This window comes from Staurois parvus, unplaced genomic scaffold (genome assembly GCF_062004578.1).
Source record: "Staurois parvus isolate SC_StPar_1 unplaced genomic scaffold, SC_StPar_1.0 ptg000057l, whole genome shotgun sequence".
NCBI lineage: Eukaryota > Metazoa > Chordata > Amphibia > Anura > Ranidae > Staurois > Staurois parvus.
The window spans coordinates 1,185,187-1,210,458 of NW_028317853.1; the positions used below are offsets into that span (position 1 = coordinate 1,185,187).

At 41.5% G+C, this 25,272-nt stretch overlaps 1 protein-coding gene across 2 annotated transcripts in view; it reads right to left on the minus strand.

Moving 5' to 3' along the window:
• LOC149469926 (tyrosine-protein phosphatase non-receptor type 11-like) overlaps window positions 1–25,272 on the minus strand; it is a 190,551-nt gene that overhangs the window by 38,347 nt on the left and 126,932 nt on the right. For both annotated transcript variants that reach the window (XM_089668388.1, XM_089668389.1), the window contains exon 3: window positions 8,413–8,607. In XM_089668388.1, coding sequence (XP_089524514.1) covers window positions 8,413–8,607 — 195 coding nt within the window. The remainder of the gene's footprint in view (window positions 1–8,412; window positions 8,608–25,272) is intronic.

Sequence of the window (25,272 nt, forward strand, 5' to 3'; positions counted from 1 at the left end):
CATCATAGCAAACAACGTGTGCTCCTGGATTGAAAACCGCAATGCATCAACTAAAATTCCCACTTAAAGTATGAAATCTGTGTACTATAGATTGGGGACAGTGGGAGATGGAAACCAAACAACTGAAAGCAAAGAACAGAACAAGTTTACATTTATGGATCAATATTAGTGTAGAAAACAAAAAGGGGTAAACGCGGAGTTTCTTTTCAAACTGAAAAAAAAAGCAAAAAAAACACGAATGCATTAAACATGTTTATTAAAAAAAAAAAAATTAAATCAACTATTGATCTCCTAGCCTTACACACACAGCCTTTTCACACAAATACCGTTTGATAACAACCACTTCAAAATCAATGCAGCAGTTTGTTTTAGGAACTTTTATGCAAGCGTTCTAAGATATATTATTTATTCATTGGTAAGCAAACAAACACAAACTGCGGCAATACACTGGGGACCTAACATACTTACCCTCGTTAAAAACTAATGAAAAAGAAAAATAGACGCATCTTACTGGTGAAAATATCTCCATAGTACAAGTATTTCCAATTAGGAGGAAGAAATTCTAACGTGTCCATGGCGGGCTTCAGGAAAAAAGCAGAAGGTATTGGGAAGTGACCCAGTACAGAGAATTATTAAAGTGGTGGTAAAGCCTAGTCTAAATTTAAAAAATTGATCTCTTCACCTTCATCTTACCTATCCAGGCATAGCCTGTATAGGGGGAGAAAAAAAAAAAAAAAAAAAGATGTGTGCTTACCTATTTTTAATCAGCAGCGGTATGGTCACATGTTCATGCAGCCTCAGCTCTCCTGTGTAAGGGAGCACTCAGCAGCTGTGAACTCCCAGAGCTGTGCTGTCACCCATAGGCTCCCATCACCCCCAGCTGTTGTTGTCACTCCCTTCTCTTCCCTGCAGCAGCTGCTCTCTGGCACAGGGAAGCCGAAGCTGCAGGATCACATGACCGGACCAGATTAAAAATGGGCAAATACAGAGATCTTTTTAAAACCAGGTATGCAGGATAGGTAGGTGCAGGAAGGAGTGAATATTTTTAAGAGTATTTGGAGTTAGGCTTTTCTTCCACTTTAAGGCTGCCATTCCAGACATCATTCTGAATATACTAGCCCTCTGGCTATCACTTTTTTCCAAAGTTTGAGTCTCTGGCCTGGAATATGTATGCAAAAAGAAAGGTCAAAGTGAAGTCAGAACTCATGCTCTGCATTCTTGTTCCCGTCAGTTACTCAAAGCAGGGAAGATGCTGAATCAACCTGATCGTATTTTCAGAAGGAGAAATTAAAGCTTCCTTGCTTCTTCCTATGCTGGGATCACCATTGAGGTATTTGTATATAGCTACTATATCTCCTCTCAAGCGTCTCTTTTCCAGGGAGAATAAGTTTAATGTTTGTAGTTCGCTTTATTGCCCTTCTTTGGACTCTCTCCAGTTCCAGCACATCCTTCCTAAGGACTGGTACTCCAGATGCGACTGAGCCAAAGTCTTGTAAAGTAGTAGAAAATTGTGTGTAAATATCCCAGTAGATCAGCAGCAGTTTTTGAAATACTCAAACCAAACTATCTGGCAACAACAACTATGCCACAAAGTCACTTAAATCCCCTTTCTTCCCCATTCTGACGCTCGGTTTGAACTTCAGCAAGTTGTCTTCACCACATCTACAAGTCTAAATGCATTGAGTTGCTGCCATGTGATTGACTGATTAGCAATTTGTGTAACCAAGCAATTGAACAGATCTACCTAATAAAGTGGTCGGTGAATGTATATTGTACATTCCCATCGGTTCCTGCCCTCAAAGAGCTTACTATATAAAAGTCACTAACTCACACTTATATCTTTGCATACTAGGGACCATTTTTTTTATTTTTTAGACAGGAGTCAATTAACCTACCAGCATGTCTTTTGGTGTCGGAGGAAACTGGAGTACCCAGTGGAAACCTACACAGGCACCTGGAGAACATGCAAACTCCATGCAAGTGGTGCCGTGGTTGGGATTTGGACTGACTACCTTAAAGCTGCCAGGGGAAGCGCTAACCACTGTGTCACTGTGCTGCCTGAAATAAACAAAGGCAGACATTTTTAAAATCCAGCCTCTGTAGCAATCATGGCTATCTACAGTCAGGTCCATAAATATTGGGACATCGACACAATTTTAACATTTTTGGCTCTATACACCACCACAATGGAGTTGAAATGAAACGAACAAGATGTGCTTTAACTGCAGACGGTCAGCTTTAATTTAAGGGTATTTACATCCAAATCAGGTGAACGGTGTAGGAATTACAACAGTTTGCATATGTGCCTCCCACTTGTTAAGGGACCAAACGTAATGGGACAATTGGCTTCTCAGCTGTTCCATGGCCAGCTGTGTGTTATTCCCTCATTATCCCAATTACAACGAGCAGATAAAAGGTCCAGAGTTCATTTCAAGTGTGCCATTTGCATTTGGAATCTGTTGCTGTCAACTCTCAAGATGAGATCCAAAGAGCTGTCACTATCAGTGAAGCAAGCCATCATTAGGCTGAAAAAAACAAAACAAACCCATCAGAGAGAAAGCAAAAACATTAGGCGTGGCCAAAACAACTGTTTGGAACATTCTTAAAAAGAAGGAATGCACCGGTGAGCTCAGCAACCCCAAAAGACCCGGAAGACCACGGAAAACAACTGTGGTGGATGACTGAAGAATTCTTTCCCTGGTGAAGAAAACACCCTTCAGTTGGCCAGATCAAGAACACTCTCCAGGAGGTAGGTGTATGTGTGTCAAACTCAACAATCAAGAGAAGACTTCACCAGAGTGAATACAGAGGGTTCACCACAAGATGTAAACCATTGGTGAGCCTCAAAAACAGGAAAGCCAGATTAGAGTTTGCCAAACGACATGTAAAAAAGCCTTCACAGTTCTGGAACAACATCCTATGGACAGGTGAGACCAAGATCAACTTGTACCAGAGTGATGGGAAGAGAAGAGTATGGAGAAGGAAAGGAACTGCTCATGATCCTAAGCATACCACCTCATCAGTGAAGCATGGTGGTGGTAGTGTCATGGCGTGGGCATATATGGCTGCCAATGGAACTGGTTCTCTTGTATTTATTGATGATGTGACTGCTGACAAAAGCAGCAGGATGAATTCTGAAGTGTTTCGGGCAATATTATCTGCTCATATTCAGCCAAATGCTTCAAAACTCATTGGACGCCGCTTCATAGTGCAGATGGACAATGACCCAAAGCATACTGCAAAAGCAACCAAAGAGTTTTTTAAGGGAAAGAAGTGGAATGTTATGCAATGGCCAAGTCAATCACCTGACCTGAATCCGATTGAGCATGCATTTCACTTGCTGAAGACAAAACTGAAGGGAAAATGCCCCACGAACAAGCATAAACTGAAGACAGTTGCAGTAGAGGCCTGGCAGAGCATCACCAGGGATGAAACCCAGCGTCTGGTGATGTCTATGCATTCCAGACTTCAGGCTGTAATTGACTGCAAAGGATTTGCAACCAAGTATTAAAAAGTGAAAGTTTGATTTATGATTATTATTCGGTCTCATTACTTTTGGTCCCTTAACAAGTGGGAGGCACATATGCAAACTGTTGTAATTCCTACACCGTTCACCAGATTTGGATGTAAATGCCCTCAAATTAAAGCTGACAGTCTGCAGTTAAACCACATCTTGTTCGTTTCATTTCAAATCCATTGTGGTGGTGTATAGAGCCATAAATGTTAGAATTGTGTTGATGTCCCAATATTTATGGACCTGACTGTAAATAGATACCATGGAGAAAGAACAGGCACAAAAGTAAAGGACATTACTCACAGCATTAACAGGTGAAAATATAAGAAAAAAAAAAAAAAAGGACTAATGCAAACACCAAATCTAAGAATTGGTAAGCTTTTCCCATTATCAAAGTTTCCTTGTCAGCCCATCTGCATACAGCATACCTGATTGATTTCTAGTGCCGAGTCTCGCATTCTGCCATGCAGGGGGCAGGGGATTAGGGTCATACCAAACTAAATGTAGGTCCTTGTTGCATATAAAATACATTTAATGCTTTATGCATGCACACATAGCAACATTCATTCATCTATGCCCTTTGTATATGCTTGGAAGTCCAATCTAAAGTGTAACACCTGCCATATAAAGAATATAGAGGGGAAGGTTTATAACCTTGGTCTTTGTTTTTTAGGTGAATTAAACAAATTCTCCCAAGTAGGATATAAATTCATCCATTCTGACAAGGTCAAGCAGCTTGATTTGCTTGTCAATTGTCGTTATGGAGAAGCCATCTACAAAGTGCAACTCCATCATGTGGCTCTGTAAAATCTGTAGCACTTGACAGAAATGTGAAATCCAGAAGCACTACCTCTCCAATCGAGTACCTAAAAAATACGAGCAATCAGTACTGGACTCAGGCTATCAACATCCAGTCAAAACTGAGATGAGAGTTCAGGCAGAAATAGTGTGAGAACCTGTTTGAACATTTTTTTTTAAATCTGGTTGCAACCACAGTTTATAATAAAGTGTTCTGTGGTGTATAATAAAATCAATTTCAACGTGGTTATATGTATTTTTTTCATAAGAGAGACAACATCAAGAAACGTAAATTGGAATGTGGTTGTGAAGGAAGTACAGTAGCATTGTAGAGCCATCTTGAAAGTGGCTTTGAAATCTCAATTTACGTGTAATAAAAGGGGAGTTTTACAGTCTGCTTAAAGAGAAGATGATGCATGTAAGATTGATTTGTTGATACCAAATTGTTTGAACTTTAACAGGAACCTGTCATGACATAAATATGACGTCGGCCATTGCTGATGTAATCAAAGGGTCACATGAAGTCTCACAGCAGCTGGATTGTCACCGCCTGACCTCACATACACTTTGCCATCTTCTGCATGTACAAATGCAGACAGCTACTACACTGATGCTACATAACTTGCCAGACACAGACAAATTAAAGCTGACCTTCAGAATACCAAATAACCAAGCTCCTAACCCCCCTCTACCCATCCTAATTTCAGCCATTTTTTTGTGTATCGAAATTGCGGTAAAAAACAAGGTTTTAAAACAAGGTGTTTTTTTTGCTCTGTCCAGGCAGTGTGGAAGGGTACGGTGTGGCGCCACATATCACACCTGGGAATAGTTGTGTGATGCCAAAAGAAAGAAGCACTTGGTGGCCCTTAACCTTAAGGAGTGTAACCCAATCCTTGAGACCATAAGCATGAACGATGGTCTGTCTGAGCCACAGAAACACAGTGAAATGAAAAAAGCAAGTTCTCCTTAACAGGGTCCATCAGAAACAAGAGAGTCAGTCTTTTGAATAGATGCAGTGGTTGTGAATTAAACCTGCACTGCCCTTATATTTTCCACACAGTGGAAGTAGATTTCCATCTGATGGACTAAATCCAGACAAAGGGAAATTATGTCCTGGTTGAGGTGCAAGGCTGAAATTATCTTATGAATAAAGGAAGTTTGAGTCTCAACACCACATTGTCCAAGTGCAAGACCAGAAAGGGTTCTTTACAAGATAAGGCAACTAGCTCAGATACTTGTCACACAAAGGTGATGGCAAAAAAGAACACAACCTTTAGAGTGAGAGTAGGAGTGGAAATATCCCAGAATGGTTCAAATGGCAGTCCTTAGTGTACCGCAGGAACGAATTTCAGATCTCAAGACGTCATGGGGAGGTGCACATGGGAAACCACATGAAACATACCCTGTGCAAAAAAAGTCTTGATCAAAGAATCGGAAGCCAGTTGTTTCTGGAATAAGATCACAAGGTCAAATCTTGATCAAGGCCTACTTGCAAAAAAGTCCAGGATTCATCCTACTGAGAGTTTTCTGGGAAGAGAGTTTCTTGCCTCCCACCAAGTATAACTTTCAAGTGCAGCAATAGACCTTGCTGGAAATTAGACTTCCTAGCTTTTAGCAAAGTTGGAATCACTGATTCAGAGATGCCTCTGCCCCTCAAAACTATTGCCAGCATCTAGAGAAGTCTGGATCTATGAGGACCACTGGAATGCCCTTCAGCTCAATCTTGAGAAGCAACACAGAAAGCAGTTTTCAGGGAGGAAAGGTGTAGATCAGGCTGTACTGATCTCACAGAGCCACCAAGGCTTTCACTACTTCAGCTAGCGAATGCCTGTATCTGACAAACCTATCCAGTTTGTTTTTGAACCTAAAAGCCAGGATGTGCACATCCAGTGTCCCCTACCTGCGACACAAGTACTGAAAACACCTCCAAGTGCAGGGACCACTCCCACAGGACCAGGTGCTGCTGACTGAGGAAGTCCCCCTGCCAAATGTCCATGCGTGGGGTGTACACACTGGACAAGGCTTGAACATGAAGTTCTGAAAAAAGGACAGAATCCATACTAACCCTCCTGCAGTGCCAAGATGTCTGCTGCTTCCCTGATGGTTGATCCAGCCATGGAGCGGTCCAACTAATTCTAAATCAGTTGACCCTCCAGTCGGGATGTCCAGCATTGCAAAAACAGCCAGATCACCCAAAGTTTCAGAATATTGATTGGGAGATATTACTCCGTTGTTCAAATCCCCTGCACTGACAAGGTGCCCAGGACCCCTCCCCAGCCAAAGAGGATAGAGTCCATTTGAGGGATCTCCCAAGATATTGTAAGGAAGGACTTTTCTGACTCTAGAATGGGATTCCTTGTCCCCCAAGCCAAGGACAACCCACTCTTCAGTTTCAGAGCAAATTGGTACAAGTACTGAACTGTCCAAGTATTGAACTGACTGGGCATTGAGCCGTAGAGGTCTGTAGTGAAAGAGTGTGGTTGTGCCCCGAAGGAGGCTATAATCAGCCTCAGACCTCTCATGCAGAAATCAAGAGTCAGGCAACTCCCGGGCTGAAAAGTCCATAAAACCCTGCATGACACTGGTGAGATTCAAACAGAATACAGGCAAGGTAGAAGAAATGCCCAAGGGGGGGAGGGGAGACTGTAAAGATGGCATAGACGCAAGCAGAAAGCAAATGTTCAGGATGTCAGCATCAGGCACCACAGGGGAAGCATTACATATATCTCCCAAATCATCAGTAGGGTGTGAGCTGGAGGCAGTGGCACTGTCCACTATGCATCTAAGATCTGAGGACAATGTAGCTCAGAGTGCTTCATCAAAATGGCAGAAAAGAAAGCACTGAGCATGTGTGTGCGAAACTCAGCCCACAATTTTTTGTTTGCCAGTGTCCAGTCCTACTGTAGGTGACTGTATAACCCTGAAGTCTCTGAACTTCTGTGTCCCTCATTGGACAAGAAAGAAATGACGAATGGTTTTTGAATGCGGACTTTCCATGATGATTTCTGAAAAACACAGCAGATAAAAATATATCACAGGGCACAGGATAAGAATGTAATATATACGCTACATACAGGCAGATATTCAATTCTACCTGGAGAACCGCTTTAAGAACAATGGGAAAGGGTTCTAGTCCTTTCATCTACCTTTTTAATGTCCTGGGATCTCTTACAGCTTGAACCGGTGTTCACTTTGAATACCCAATAACAAACGCAGCTTTATCTTCTTTACCAAGTTAAGTTAATATACACTTTGTTTAGTGCAGGGGTCTCCAAGCTTTCTAAACAAAAAGACAGTTTACTGTCCTTGAGAATTTAAGGTGGGGGCAGACTAGGGTCAGTGGGAATAGAAGATGTCATGGAATCCAGTGGGTATAAACAATGCCCCATCTTTATCAGTGGGAGGACTAGTGCCCCATCATTGGTTTCAATGGAAGGAATTCTGCTCTGTCACTGGTGTCAGTGAGAGGAATTGTGCCTTTTCTTTGGTGTCAGTGGGAGGAATAGTGCCTCATTGTTGGTGTCAGTGGGAGGAATATTGGCCCATTGTTGGTATCACTGGAAGGAGTTATGCCCCATTGTTGGTGTCAGTGGGAGAAATTGTGCCTTTTCAATAGTGTCAGTGGAAGTCAAACTGACCCACTGTTGGTTTCAGCTACAGAAATTATGCCCCATTGCTGGTGTCAGTGGCTAGAATAGTGATCCATGGACCCGATAAAGACAAGCAAAGGGCCATATTCAGCCCCCGGGCTGTAGTTTAAAGACCACTGGTTTAGTGAACAGTCTCTATTCCTTTACTAACACCAACCCTAACCCCAAAGTCATCAGAAACTGTCAGATAAAATGCTAGCACAAGTAGTTCTTTCTTTGGCAGCATGTGGCTAGACTGAAGTCTCAACAAGCAAAGTTTCAGTTCCAGATGACTAAAGCAAGGAAATTTCCAGAAAAATGGTAAATATTAATGTAGATATTTCCTGGTCCCAAGATAACGATACACTGTACAAACGGAAAAAAAAAACCCTTCCAAAAATCCAGTAGATGGCAGTGGTGCGGTGGATAAGGATCTCTGAGATAGCTGTGCATTTCATCTGATGCGCTCACCTTTCTGTAGTCGGGTCCTGAGAGTTCAGTGGATACTTGAGCTCGATCACATCTCCGTTTTTCTCTCTCAGTAGACCTTGCTGCTCCGTGTAATACTGCACCAGTTCTGCCAATGTGGCAAATGTCTCTCCACCATACAGGTCATAGAAATCCCCAGTGTTTTGGATTTTGATGTGTGTGACTTCATTGTGCCGCCTGCAGAAATAAAACAGCAATCATTAGATGTATGTGGGAGATACCGCCAGTCTGTAAGTGCTCTATAGGGTTATAGCCTCAAGCAAGTATTATACTGAATGATATAGATATATAGATATAGTACCCCGTGGTATTTTTTTTTCCCATCTACACTTCTACTCAAAAAATCTAACCACACAGTAGTATATAGCAGCAAGTAGAGATGTGGGATATGTCCTGCTTGACACCCTACTGGTTGTCCTCTCTGTCAATCTTCAACCTGGGGCAGCACAGTGGCTAAATGGTTAGCACTTCCGCCTGGCAGTACTCGGGTCGTTGGTTCGAATCCCAACCACGGCACAACGACCCGAGTACTGCCAGGCGGAAGTGCTAACAATCCCTGACAGGCAGGGAAAAGGGTTTATGACAGAAGAGACCAATAGGGTCTTCACTGTCATAAAAATCCTACGTATCAGATTTTTTTTTTTTTTGTGTCATTCTGGTTTAAGGGCAGCACAGTGGCTAAATGGTTAGCACTTCCAAGTTGGCAGTACTAGGGTCACTGGTTCAAATCCCAACCACAGCATCACCTGCCTGGAGTTTGCATGTTCTCCCTGTGCCTGCGTGGGTTTCCTCTGGGAACTCCGGTTTCCTCCCACACTCCAAAGACATGCTGGTAGGTTGATTGGATCCTGTCTAAATTGGCCCTAGTAGGTCTATGTATGAATGTGAGTTAGGGACCCTTTACCCGCTTTCTGTCCAGGGCAATTTTCAGCTTTCAGCGCTATCACACTTTGAATGACAATTGAGCGGTCATGCAACACTGTACCCATATGAATTGTTTACCTTTTTTTGAGACAGATAAAGCTTTATTTTGGTGGTATTTATTCACCGCTGAGAGTTTTATTTTTTTTTTGCTATGTAAAATGAAAAAGTCCAAAAATTTAGAAAACAAAAAGTGTTTTTCTTATAAAATTTTGCAAATAATATTTCATCATAAATCTTGGCCAAAATTTATTCCGTTATCTTTTTAGTAAAAAAAAAAAAAAAAAAAAAAAAAAGCCAAATTAGTTTATAACCAAAAATTATAATTTTTAAACTTTTTTTTACATTTTTATTTTTATATTATTTTTTATGGGTTTTTGTGGGGTTTTTTTACATACTGTCTCCCTAGCAGTACAATGTCACCATGGTGACACTGTACAACTTGTGGGAGGTGATTAATTTTTTTTTTTTTTTACACCCATATAGGATGTAAAAGCAATCATTTCTCCTTCTCTCTGGCTGCATTCAGCCATTGAGAACTACTGAGTGAGCTGTGATTGGTCACAGCTTGTCACATGATGGGACAAGGCTGTTGTGAATACCCTTGTACCATGTGACCTCTGATCATTCACAGATTTCACACGTAGTAAGCAATGATGTCACAAGTGACATCTTGGTTACTACTTTGCATGTGATCACTGATTGGCCAATCAGTGATCACATGATCAGGACCTCATACAGAGGTCCCATCCGACGATCAGTGTTTCACTGTGTCCAGAGGACACAGCGGGTACCGGATCGTGGTGCTGCACGCTCCCAGGAAGCAAGTACAAGAAGGGTGCGGGGAAGCCGTTTATAAATGGCCACCCAACCCTGCAGTGCTACCATCCGGCCGTTTATATACAACGGCCGGATGGGAGGTGGTTAAAGTACCCTACTGTTCCTACCAGCAGTTTCCAGGTGATAAAATAATGGTGAGCTTGCATATAACCGAGAAAAAAACACAACTAATGTTTAAATATTGAACACATTAAACCTTAACTGCAACCCCAGACAAATGTTCCTAATTTTGGATAGATTGGAGCAGTTCTGGAAACTGTATCAAGTTTTAATTGCTGTCTGTTCCACTGCGGAGATTTCCCTCACTTCCTCTCCTGGTGTCCACATTGTCACTGGTGTAGGACATGAGTGGAGATTTCCAACAGGGACACAGACAGCATTGAAATCCTAAAAGAAATTCTTACTCATGATTGTCTTTAAAAAAAAAAAAAAAATTATTATTATACAGTGCCAAAAAGTTTGCTTAGCACTGTACATTATAGTGGGGGACAGTACATGAGACAATACAGTAACAAAACAATACACGAGGGGTTTGAGGGCCCTGCTCTTTGGAGCTTACAATCTAGGAGGGAGGGGATAGTGGTACAGGAGGAAGTGGCTGTGGGGGATGGAGTAATAGGAGGAGTGGAGGAGATCGGCTGTTAGGTGAGGGCGGGGTAGGCTTCCCTGAAGAGATGGGTTTTCAGGGTGTGCCTAAAGGAGAGGAGGGTAGGTGACAGTCTGATGGATTGGGTTAGTGAGTTCCAGAGGCTAGGGGAAGTCCTATAGAAGTACTACAGTCGGGCGTGGGAGGAGAAGACCAGGGAGCTTAGAAAGTAGGAGGTCTTGTGAGGACCGAAGAGTACGGGTTGCTTGGTATTTGGGTATGGTTACATAACTGTTCTAAAATCTTCCCAACAAGATAAAATTAAAAATCTAACAAAAGTTCTAAAGCTGGCCATACACTAGCAAATTTTTTTTGGGATGTTTTACAATTTTCTATTGGTTAGTGGGCTCAAATCGATGATCATTTTTGACCAAAGTAATAAGAAAACACAAAGTAGCAGGACTACATTTTTTTCCTCGGACTAACTAAATCCTACCTAAATGTGAATGTGGTTTTCGTTTGCGAAATATCATACATTGTGTAACAATTTTCTAATGAAACCTGTTGAATGTGTTTGCAATTCCACTGAAGTAGTGAGTATGGATGAAACGAAGGGCTTTTGAAAAAAAATATGAGTCAATGGAAATATCAAATGCGCGGACCAATGATTTTCGAGAATTTCTGCATACACCATGACCAACGTTGCCTAATAGTTTGAAAAAAAAAATACCTGGAATTACTCTTTACCACTGACATACAGTTGTGCTGAAAAATTTGCATACCCTGGCAGAAACTGACATTTTGGCACTGATATTGAAAATATGACTGATCATGCCAAAAAGCGGTCTTATTTAAGGATAGTGATCATAGGAAGCCATTTATTTATCACATTATGGCTCATTTTAAAATCATAAATAACAGAAATCACCCAAATGGCTCTGATCAAAAGTTTACATCCGCTGGAATGTTTGGCCTTGGTACAAACACACGCAGGTTAAAATGGCAATTAAAAGGTGAATTTCTAACATCTGTGGCGTTTTAAAAAATTGCAATTAATGTCTGTGTATAGTCAGTGAGTTTGTTAGCTCTCACGTGGATGCAGTGAACAGGCTAGATACTAAGCCATGGGGAGCAGAAAAGAACTGTCAGAAGACCTGCGTGACAAGATAATGCAGTGTTTCTCAACCTTTTCACCTTCAAGGAACCCCTGGTAAAAAGTTTGTGATCTTGGGGAATCCCTGAAAGAACGCTCAGATCTACAGTTCACAGAACATTGGTGCGATCAGCGAGCTGTGATATAACAATCACTTTAAGAAGTTGCATTAAAGAAAGAAAAAAAAAATATTACTAAAACCTACCTATTTTATGTGAAATGTGTGCTGTTTCTTTCTGCACAGATACTCCATTCTGGGTTGAACTTGAGATAAACAGTGTACAGGGCACAGCACAGAAGCACATTATATGGAGGGCACAGCAAGGGACATTATGGGGCACAAGACGGCACATCACATGGGGGGGGGGGGGGGGGTCACATTATGGGGCACAATAGGGCACATTACATAAGGGGCAGCAGGGCACTTTATGGGGCACACAGAACATGGGGCACATCATAGGGCACACAGCAGAACATGGAGCCCATCATGGGGCACACAGCAGAACATGGAGCCCATCATGGGGCACACAGAAGAGCATGGAGCACATCATGGGGCACACAGCAGAACATGGAGCACATCATGGGGCACACAGCAGAACATGGAGCACATCATGGGGCACACAGCGGAACATGAGGCACATCATGGGGCACACAGCAGAAAACGGGGTACATCACGGGGCACACAGCAGAACATGGAGCACATCATCTCCTAGATTGTAAGCTCCAAGGAGCAGGGTCCTCGAACCCCACGTGTATCGCATTGTATTGTTATTGTACTGTCTCATGTATTGTCTCCCATTGTAATGTACAGCGCTGAGCAAACTGTTGGCGCTATATACTGTATAATTATAATAATGGGGCACACAGCAGAACATGGAGCCCATCACGGGGCACACAGCAGAACATGGAGCCCATCACGGGGCACACAGCAGAACATGGAGCCCATCACGGGGCACACAGCAGAACATGGAGCCCATCACGGGGCACACAGCAGAACATGGAGCCCATCACGGGGCACACAGCAGAACATGGAGCCCATCACGGGGCACACAGCAGAACATGGAGCCCATCACGGGGCACACAGCAGAACATGGAGCCCATCACGGGGCACACAGCAGAACATGGAGCCCATCACGGGGCACACAGCAGAACATGGAGCCCATCACGGGGCACACAGCGGAACATGGAGCCCATCATGGGGCACACAGCGGAACATGGAGCCCATCATGGGGCACACAGCAGAACATGGAGCATCATCATGGGGCACACAGCAGAACATGGAGCATCATCATGGGGCACACAGCAGAACATGGAGCACACAGCAGAACATGGAGCACATCATGGGGTACACAGCAGAACATGGAGCACATCATGGGGTACACAGCAGAACATGGAGCACATCATGGGGCACAAAGCAGAACATGGAGCCCATCATGGGGCACACCATTGAGTGCAGGTAAAACAGCAGGGCACACAGCAGGGCATACCGAAGGGTACAGTGTTGTAGCGGTTTCCTTGAAATGCAGAGTAGCGCAGGAAGCGGCTATAATAAGACCTCTCACATAGAACGATCCTTCCCGCCGGCTCCTCCGTTCTTGTTGTCCATCCCAGGTGATGTCACATACAAGCACCTGGGGTGGATGGGAGGATAGGAGGGTCTGGCAGGAAGAATCGCACTAAGAGAGGTCTTATAACAGCCGCTTCCCGTGCTGTTCTGCATGTGTTGGCTGAGACTCGATTTACCCATCAGCTGTCTGTGATTGACGAGTAGATTGCTGGGGACGCGGAACTATGGTTGAGAAACACTGAGGTAATGGAACTTCATAAAGATGAAAAACGATATAAAAAGATATCCGAAGCCTTGAATATGCCAGTTAGTACTATTCAACCATTCCCCTCCCTCCTAGATTGTAAGCTCGAAAGAGCAGGGCCCTCAATCCCCTCATGTTTTGCATTGTATTGGTATTGTTCTGTCACATGTTCTGTCCCCCTTTGTAATGTACAGCGCTGAGCGAACTATTGGCGCTTTATAAATACTGTATAATAATAATAAAATAATATCAAGCCAAGGTCATGTAGACCAAGAAAGATTGCAGCCACAACTGCCAGAAAAATTGTTCAGCATACAAAGAAAAGGCCACAGGTAATCTCAGGAGAAATACAGACCGCTCTGGAAAAAGAGGGTGTGGTTGTTTCAAGGAACACGATAGGACGACGAACAAAAATCAGCTGCATAGTCGAGTTGCCAGAAAGAAGCCTTTGCTGTGCCAATGCCACAAAAAAAAGCCCGGCTACAATATCCCTGACAACACCTTGATATGCCTCACCGGGCTTGATATACGATAATAAATTGCATCATATGATTGCTATCCCTAAATAAAAGACAGATTTGTGGCATGATCAGTCATATTTTCAATATCAATGCCAACATTTCTGACAGGGTATGCAAGCATGTGAACACAACTTTAGATAAATTCAATCACAGACCTATTGCTCCAATGAGATCATAGCAATCAGTATGTACCGCTAACCTGTAAAAACTGAAACCTGACTAATGACTTATCAGTGGGGTATTCCCAAAATATAATACGCTTTATTTCTGGCCAATCCAGTTTCATGTGCAACTGAATACCCTTTGTTTGTAGGTTTCTTTCTGCTAGCATAGAAGCTATGAATGAATAATAGGTGCATCTGCAACCCATATAGCAGAGAGATAATAATGAATAATGCATCCGTATCTATAAACCACAACTGACCACAGAAAAAGTTCTCTTTCACCATAGTTCTTATTTACAACAGTTTATACAGTGCAGGATCAGTAGGTAAACGTCTTACAAGGTTCAAGGAACTGTTTGGGTTTAAAACTGGAAACCAATTACTGCACTTACAGTACTGTATGTATTCATTCAAAAATATTGAAATGTACTTTTAAACTCAGCTAGTGTAAGCACAATCAGCCTCTCGTAATCCCTCTTACAGCGGGATACAATATTTGTCCAATGTTTAGTCCAATACTTGTTTTACAAATCAACATTTATCACATAAAAGAGCCGTCCTACACCAACGTGGGACAACTAAAGAGACAGCACAGCCAATTGCTTTGCAGCTCCCTTTGATAGAGACCATAGGCAAGGTATATATACAGACATATGCAGACTGGGTTGTTGTGTGTTTCAGGGCCAGTTCACATTATATGCATTTCAGTGTGCTTTTTTTTTCTGCATCCAAAACGCACAGAAAGTAGGTTATTTGGTTGCAATGTCATAGTTCACATCAATGCTTGCAGTTTCAGTTGCAGAAAAAAAAAGTAGAACAGGCTGCATTTTTCCTGCACAGAACTGCTCTGGTAAAACAAATCAAAAACGCACATGTCCCAATTTAACCGTTTCAATACCGTGCAATTTTACACCTTCCTGCCCAGGCCATTTTTCAGGTTTCAGCGCTCTCACACTTTGAATGACAATTGCGCAGTCATACAACATTGTACCCAAACTAAAATTTTATCATTTTCTTCACACAACTAGAGCTTTCTCTTGGTGGTATTTAATCACCACTGGAGTTTTTATTTTTTGCTAAATTAAAAAAAGACCAAAAAGTTTGAAAAAAAAAACACATTTTTCTTTGTTTCTGTTATAAAAGTTTACAAATAAATAATTGTTCTTCATAAATTTAGGCCGAGATGTATTCTGCTACATGTCTTTGGTGAAAATAACCCAAATTAGGATGTATTTTTTAGTTTGTAGGAAAGTTATAGAGTTCACAAACTATGGTATAGATCTGATTATTGATCAATCCTGAAGTACTGACAGCCAATCTAATTTCTTGAGGTCCAAGAATGTCAGAATAGTACAGATATCCCCAAATGACCCCTTTTTGCAGAGTAGACAGTCCGACGTACTTCATAAGAGGCATGGCGAGTTTTTTGAAGTTGTATTTTTTTGTCATAATTTTTCGGAAAATTAAAAAATTAAAAAAATTATTTTCACTATTTTTTTTTTTACATACTGTCACCAGTGCAGTACAGTGTCATCATATAACTGGCATGGCGGTGAACAGCAACACTGACTGGTGACAGTATGAAAAAAAAAATATATATATATATTTTTTTTAAATTTTTTAAATTTTTTAATTATATTTAATTTATTACATTTTTTTTTATTTTTTTGTAAGATTTTGTTTTCATACTTTACTATGACCAAAGTAGTACAATGTTACCATAGTAATATTGTACTACTTTGGGGAAGTGATCAGTATTTTTTTTTTTTTTTTTTACACAATTTGCTTATAGCAAAGAATTACTTTGCTATAAGCAAGTATTTACCTGAATGAAATCGATTCATTCAGCTTTTTTTTTTTTTTTTTGTGCTTAGCTGTGATTTGGTCACAGCTAATCACATGACATGTGCATGTGATTAGCTGTGACCATTCACAGCTAGGCACTAGTATACAATGGATGGCATCATGAATGAAGCCATCCATTGTATACAACTGTCATGTGACCTGCTGTGATTGGTCACAGCAGGTCACATGGTACCAGCAACGGGAGCCGGTACTCGGATCTGTCATCGGCCGTGTCCGAGGCGCACGGCCGGTGACAGATCGCACTGCTGCGCCGCTCTGCATTAGCGCAAACGGCGCATGTGCGGGAGCACGCCAAATGGCGTGCACCCGGAATGCAGGGACACATTTGAAGCCGCCAAACGGCCATTGGCCGGGCGGCTAATGGTTAAACTTAAGAAAAAGAGGGGGGAATCATTAACTGGAACGCATCAAAAAATGCACTGGAACGCGTCAAAGATGCAAAGCTGCACTGGAACACACCAAAAACGAGTCAAAACATGCATTCGGAAACACATCCGGAATGCATCTGACCTACATTTCTATAGTGTGAACCAGCCCTTAGTGCTGATCAAGTAATCTGATACACTATATTGCCAAAATTATTGGGACACCACTCCAATTCATTGGATTCAGGTGTTTTAATCACCTCCATGGCTACAGGTGTATAAAATCAAGCACCTAGGCATGCAGACTGCTTCTACAAATATTTATGAAAGAATGGGTCACTCTCAGGAGCTCAGTGAATTCAAGCGTGGTACCGTGATAGGTTGTCACCTGTGCAATAAAGCCACCTGTGACATTTCTTTGCTACTAAATATTCCACAGTCAACTGTTAGTGGTGTTATAACAAAGTGGAAGCAACTAGGAACAGCAGCAACTCAGCCACAAAGTGGTAGGCCACAGAAAATGACAGAGTGGGGTCAGCGCATGCTGAAGCGCACAGAAGTCGCCAACTGTCTGCAGAGTCAATAGCTAAAGACCTCCAAACTTTGTATGGCCTTCAGATTAGCACAACAGTGCATAAAGAGCTTCATAGAATGGGTTTCCATGGCTGAGCAGCTGCATCCAAGCCTTAAATCACCAAGTGCAATGCAAAGCGACGGATGCAGTGGTGTAAAGCATGCCACCACTGGACTCTAGAGCAGTGGAGATGAGTACTTTGGAGTGACCAATCACACTTCTCTGTCTGGCAATCTGATGGACATGTCTGGGTTTGGCGAGTGCCAGGAGAACAGTACTTGTGCCAAGTATAAAGTTTGGTGGAGGGGGATTATAGTGTGGGGTTGTTTTTCAGGGGTTGGGCGTGGACCCTTAGTTCCAGTGAAGAGAACTCTTAAGGTGTCAGCATACCAAGACATTTTGGACAATTTCATGTTCCCAACAATGTGGGTACAATTTGGATATGGCCCTTCCTGTTCCAACATGACTGTGCACCAGTGCACAAAGCAAGGTCCATAAAGACATGGATGAGTGAGTTTGGGGTGGAGGAACGTGACTGGCCTGCACAGAGTCCTGACCTCAACCCGATAGAACACCTCTGGAATGATTTAGAGTGGAGACTCAGAGCCAGGGCTTCTCATCTGACATCAGTGCCTGACCTCACAAATGTGCTTCTGGAATAATGGTCAAACATTCCCATAGACATCCTCCTAAACCTTGTGGACAGCCTTCCCAGAGTTTGGGGTGGAGGAACTTGGGTGGCTTGCACAGAGTCCTAACCTCAACCCGAAAGAACACCTTTGGGATGCATTAGAGCGGAGACAGGCCTTCTTGTCTGACATCAGTGCCTGACCTCACAAATACATTCCCACAGACAAACGTCTGAACCTTGCAGACAACCTTCCCAGAAGAGTTGAAGCTGTTATAGCTGCAAAGGGTGGGCCAACCCAATATTGAACCCTACAGACTAAGATTGGGGTGCCATTAAAGTTCATGTGCGTGTAAGGACAGGCGTCCCAATACTTTTGGCAATATAGTGTAAGTTAGCAGAGCTGAATATGTCCTGGATAGTCGTCTTTCATCTGTAAACATACCTTCCTTTGAAGGAAGCAGATTGGAGGTGGAATAGGGATAAGTAGAGGTAGTCTGTACCTACCTCTTTCCCACTGTAAATTAAATAGATTCTTCCATCCACACTAAACCGTGTGGATGGAGGAATCTCCCCTGTTGGTTATTGTATCAATACCCCAAGAGTGGTTGCATCTGATAATTTTCCACTAGGCCAAAATTCGAGGCTTTATTCACAGTGAATACCAAATCACATCCTAGCAAAAATCCTGTTTTATTTTCCTTGCACATGACTGGTCATTCAAAGTGAATACAGGTTCACCTTATCTACTAACATTCACTTTGCCTCTACACCTAGAAAAGTTTAGGAACGTCAAGCTTCTTCAGCACTGCTAAAATGTGATCATGCTAATGATGTGAAAGGACACTGGCACTCCACCTGCTGGCTGCATAGAACAATACATAATATTAATATATATTGAAGAAGTGCAGCATTAAAAAAAACAAAAAGGAAAAGTATTAACAAATACATATATATATATATACATATACATATATATATATATACATATACATATACATATATATACATACATATATATATATATATATATATATATATTTATTTCATTTTTAAAGTGGTGGGTGTCATTCATTGACATTTGTGCTGCAATGGTATGACCATAAACTCACATCAAACAACCTGCAGACATTCAGCTGCTTCTGTTATCGTCCCTCCTCAGTGTGTAGATTTTCCTTCCTAAAGCTCCCACTTCTTCACACACATCTCTATAATACAGAATAGTGGCTATTCACACCATAACAATCACCCACTACCTGCCATTGTCAACTTTTTGATGCCTGAATGGTCTACTGCCGTATTTTTGATTACTTTAAAAACAAGGAAGAACTGACATTTTTTGGAAATGGTTCTCCAAGCTGCCCAATTCAGATATTTGCAAAAATTAATGCAAGTTAGCTAATTTTTGGAAATAATTTATAAAATGTGATAAAGAGCAGCAAAGCAACTCACTGCTGTAGACTGCTTGAAGAATAACTGGCACATATGCATTTCTCTATTCTGGGTGGAGGATCTTCCATACTGTCTGGGGCACAGATGGGGAGATTTACTCCCATGCACGGAATGTCCCTGGCAGGACAGCAGCTTAGCTGATCATTGACCTATGATTGTCATTGTCCTGCGTAGTCCATTTATTCCACTAAAAGGAGGAGTTCACAAATGACTGTATAAGAATAACACCAACAGTAGAGTCACTTTGCTGAAGTAGACTAACATAGGGAATATATGGTATAAACGTATGGTATCCTTTGATATTGTGGTTATTTACCAGATTATCCTTAGTGTATTGTCACGTATGCCTGAATAGAGCCCTCTCTCTTGCTTGACAGATAATTTCTAAAAAATATTTTATAATGCACCCCTCCAATGGAAATATTCTAGCCTATGTACAAACAGATTAGCTCACATAAAACATTCAAAGGATGAGAGTATCACAAAGTTTGTTTCAGTAATGTAATAATTTTATTTTTAACCAAATGATAATCCAAAAATCCAATACGTTTCAAGGGCTTAAAGCTCTCCCTTCATCAGGGCCTGAAGTGGGTACAAACTTGTTCTGGACAACAAATGTAAAAAGATACGGATAACATGAGATCGGTATCGCCAGGCTAGCAACATTGGAACTGGACTGATTCAAGCTTTGTGACACTTATTCTAATTATTTATCGTGTATAAGGTAATGGTGGAGGAATCATTGCGGAGGTCCAGACAGTGGTGAAGATCTGGTAGAAGACTGATCACCAGTAGCATCTAAATAGCATCATGGGCCCCTTGGCAAAGTAATGCACTGGGGCCCCCTACTAGCCTGACTCAGGTGTCCCCATCACAGTCTCCCCATTCATTAGGTGTCCCCCATCAGAGTGTCCCATCACAGTGTTGTCATACATCAGAGTTGTGCCCCTTCTGTATTTACAGACCACAAATCCTGCTCCCAACTGCAATGAAGGTGAGTGCTCAGTCTCAGTGCTAGCTCTCTTCTGCCCCCCGCAGGAGGAAAAAGGAGTGACAATGCAGCTACTCCTGTCAAACAGCAGCAGCACAAGCAGCAATCCCATCCCCCATCACAGGGCCCGGGCCCCACTTGTCTTGGTCGTGATCATAGAACTCCATACACCTGTTGCCCCTGGGTGGTGCCCAATCATTATGACTGCCCTGCTGATAACAGCCCTATTGGAGAAATCCTGTGCAGTTTTTCTTTAAAGGCAGCCTGCAGTTAAAATTGCTTTAAAGCATAAAGTTTGGAAATTAAAGCCTAACTCAAAGCAAATAAAAAAAAATTTAAATAAATACTGGACACCAGCCAGTATACAAAATCTTAGGCTTCAATACTTACCTTCAACCTCAGAAGATTCAGGTCTTTAAAACGCTGAGCTAGTCAGTAGAATCACAAACTCCAAACGTTATTCTCTCATTAGTGGCTAACACAGAACAACACACTGATGCTCCTAAGAGCGTCTAGACCAGACATTCTCAACAAAGATTCCATTGAACCCTAGGGATCCTCCATAGGTGGTGAAGGGTTCCTTGAGTCTTGGCTGATTGACCTCCCATCTGACCGTGTCAGCATAATTCCAGGGAAAAACTACTTGGCAAAACTAGCAGAATGATCCAATTATCTTTTTAGTTATCTGTAAGGATGGCATTCTGATCACTGCTATAAGGGTTGCTTTCTTCCTACGGACCTTTTCCCCATTGACACCTGATGAAATGGGTTTATTAAGAGTTCCTTGAGACCTGAATTTTTAATAAGTTCCTTTGGAGTAAAAAGATTGAGAAAGGCTGTTCTAGAGATAGGAGTACAAAAAGATTTAAAGTCTTAACATGATTTACTGCTTTGAAAGTTGTATTTAGAGTTTTAAATTACATAAGGACACTAGGATGGACATATACGTTAACTCAATATACATGCTGTTCATTTTGCTTGTATGGCAGTGCAGCAATTGCAAACATGTATGCCAATTTATTTTGTATTGCTCTTTGGCCCCCTACAAGATTCTAAGTGAACAGTAAAAACCATTCAAGGGACCAACCTCTACCTTACTCCATTGGAAGCTACAATCAATGTTTAGGGAAGAGTTCTTCTTTAGTAGCTCCTCTTAACGCAAAGCTTACACAAAGCAACGTTAATAGCCTTTTATTGGACAGGATATACGCTCCAAGTGGCTTATCTTGTAATTGATCTTCTTACAACAGTTGCCTGGCTAGTAAGCCAAGTATACTGTCCGCCATGCAGAAAAATCCATCTAAAAAAAATATCATTAACAATGTAGCCCAGCAAGTATGAAGAATGTGAAAAAACACATTAAACATTACATTCAGGTAAAAACATTAAAATGCACACTAAAAAAAATGCACTAATACATTTTAAACTCTATAAAAGGCAAATAGCTATGCTTAAAAAATTCAATTAGCCTTAAAGCTGCATATTTTTCTTGCACGGCTATTTAAAGTGAAAATGATGCCCGCTTGCATACAAGCAGTTTTGTTTTCCTCTTTAAATCCTGATGTGACTGCTTTAAATTCTGTAACTGCGGAAGAAAGCGTGTGCATACAAAATGAAATATTAATCCCTTTGTTGAAAAGTGAGCGAACCGGTTTGTAATATGCCTCAGGTTATATCTTTCACTGATTCATTTCTGTATCAGAGAAACCTCTCTCTACAGCAGTGCTTGAAATAACAAGAGGAACTCAAGGTTGTACAGTTTCACCTGGCACAATAGATGTTGCTGCAGAGTTTTGTTTTTTTTTTTTTATTCCATGAAGACACAATATATATTACATAAGACCTAATTCACACTATATTATGGGAAAAAACTGTATAAAAGCTATAAAAGTCCATTTGTGAAACACCTGATCACAGCGGGTCTGATCAGGTCAGTCTGTCATTCATCCCTCTGGACACGCTGGTGTAAACAGATTCCCCCACCTCTGGGTTCGACGCAGTTCAATAAAAAAAAACAAAAAGTGGACCGGTCTTTTTCGGTTTAGGCTGATTGTATCGGAGGGTAGTTGGGTGTAAATGGACAGTGGAGTCAGTTTACTCCTGGCTGCCCATACAGCAGAGTGGGCTCTGTCTGTGTCCATTCTGTAGAAACTGAGCGGACACGGATGTGTAGTGAACAGATCCCCTGCTGATCGGGACAGAGTGAAACTTTACCCATAACAACTTGATAAACATATTCTTTAGCAAGAAACATACATTCCACATTATTAATAAATAACGGTCTATAACTGTTTGTTTCTTCTTGCTGGAGACTGCCATTTTGGTGAAGCCCAGAGCCCCTTAGCAGCAGTAAATCTTTAGGCTATCAACAGATTGGCCTCTACATTTTCAGCACAGTGCCAAAAAAAAAAAAGAGAACTGAGCATGTGCAAAACAGGGCGAGTCCAATGTTTGATTGGATTCTAAACAGTATAGGCATTTATTTTTAATGGTTTTACACAGCTATAAAAGGAGCCAGCCTAAAGTGATACAGCAAGACTTAATTTTCAGACTAAAGTTCCACTTTAAAAAGGTGAACTTAGCTGTATTTGAGTACCACAAACTGAAATGCCATTTAATTTATTTTTAAGCAAACTTGCCCATCCATCCATGTCTCCTTGCTGTATTTAGTTGAGGAATCACTCTGGAAAATGCCATTTAGCATTTCTATCCATCTGTGGCCACCTTGAGTAAAGGCAGATGATTCATGTAGCATTTAAATTCCTGGAATCCATCTGCCCTTAGCTCAGACATGCAAACAGAAGGGTGTGCTTAGCGGAGAAAGCTCCTCCTCCAAATAAAATGAAAAAAGAAAAAAAAAATGACCATGAAGACTCCTAGGATGTATGACATTTGCCTTGGCCACAACCAGGAAGCAAAAAAAAAAAAGTTAAAAAAAGGAAATATACCTTCCTAGCTATTTACTAATCCTAGCAGCAGAAGGAAAATGTTAATGCTGATTGAAAGAGCTTAGTTCTGCTTTAATTCATGTTCTATATTCATACTTAGCAATAGAAAGGCAAAAGAATGTACAGTATTTACACAATGACTCAAGGGATAGTTTGTAATCGATTTTAAAATTTGTGATAAGGTTGTCAGCAGACATGTGGATCTCCTTTTACAGAGCTTTTTTTAAAAAAAAAAAAAAAAGTAACAATCACAGCCAATTGGACTTATATGCTCCCATGGCTAGCATGTGATTGGCTAGCACAAATGAGCAATTAGTGCGCACATATGAAAAAGTTACTAGGGACGCCATATTTCATTTAGAACCGGATCGCACTGTAGCCTCCACCACACCTCAAATAATTTTTGTTTTCCTTTTAGACACTATACTGAAGGTACATAATGTATTGAAATGATGATTCTAGAGCTATAATCATGCTCTAATTAGGATTATAATGTCAACACAGAAATTACTAGGTAGGTGAAGCAACATAACAGTGTATGATCATTATTATACAGGATTTATGAAGCGCCAACAATTTTTAAAATTAAAAATTAAAAATGCACCAGCTGTTTTATACCTCAAATTCTAGCCTGCAGGTCACACACTTTCCATAAGCTACAATGACAAGTGAGCAAACGGGCTACCCTGGCTGGCCTGTCCGCAACTAGTCACAGCAGTTCTGCTGTGCAGGTTATAAAGGACCAGAAGTCTGATTTATCTCTTAAATACTTCAAAAATTAATAATGATACATCTTCTAAACCAAGGCAAGAGCTCTGATGCAAATTTAGCAATGAGACCCTACTTCCTTTTGGATACGTCCCACCTCACTTTACTGCAGTCACCTAACCATTATTCAAACAGATGTTCTGGGAGACAGATCTGGGCTGGGAAGTTACAATCTTGATTCAGGGATGATTTCCCATGTGTTCCTGTTCATATGATCTGATACCACAGGACTATAAGTGAAGATCCCTTCATGGAGATTATACCCTGTGCCTCCCCGTGCAGCTCCGCCACGCGCCTCCCCGTGCAGCACCGCCACGCGCCTCCCCGTGCAGCACCGCCACGCGCCTCCCCGTGCAGCACCGCCACGCGCCTCCCCGTGCAGCACCGCCATCAGCAACACCCCTATATATTCTGCATTATGGTGAGTGCACAAAGGACAATAAAGATGATATAGGAAGACTCATGGGCCCCAGAGCAGCAGGGGGCCAGTCATATCTGAAACTACTGGTACACCGATTCTTAAAGAGCAACTCCATTTTTGCCAAGAAAAAAAAAAATCCCCACTGGGTGATCAATGTACATTGCATGGATTTTAACAAACTTTGTTGCAAATTCCCACTTGTTTCTGCTCCGAAGTAAAAGCGGTTTGTTTTAGGTCTTTGGATACAGACTCTGAATGAGAGTGACTTTTTCATAATCCAATAGTTGATGCACTTGCAGTCCTCTATTGGGAGGGTCAGCATCACTTTACATGTGATTAACCCTTTAGCAGTATCTCATCAAAACACTTTTTTTTATAGCAAAGGATGCCTTAAATCTGACTTGTATCTTTGTACAGAGTTCTAGGGAAATCAGTGAGCCAATCACACAAACATGAAATCACGTTTCTGGGTGCGTTCCGTACACCAACTGTGTACAGAACGCCTCCAGTTTGCCATATTGCATTGCATTTTCCAGAAAATAACAGGGGCTGCAGACTGAAAAGGAAAGGTAATTGTTATTAACATTCAGTTACAACATGGCTTGTGAAGCAATTGTACTGTATATGTTATATTATTTTTATTTGCAATATTTTTTCCCATGAAAGTGGAAATACATACATTAGTCATAGTATATATTGAATTAAACCAAGCATACAGTTAAAAAAAAAAAAAAAAAAAAGTCTTCGGCAGATTATGTTGGACCACACATACTGCATCTGTACAAGATGTTCAGCCATTTCTACACGTGATTTTGCAGTGTATAAGGCAGATC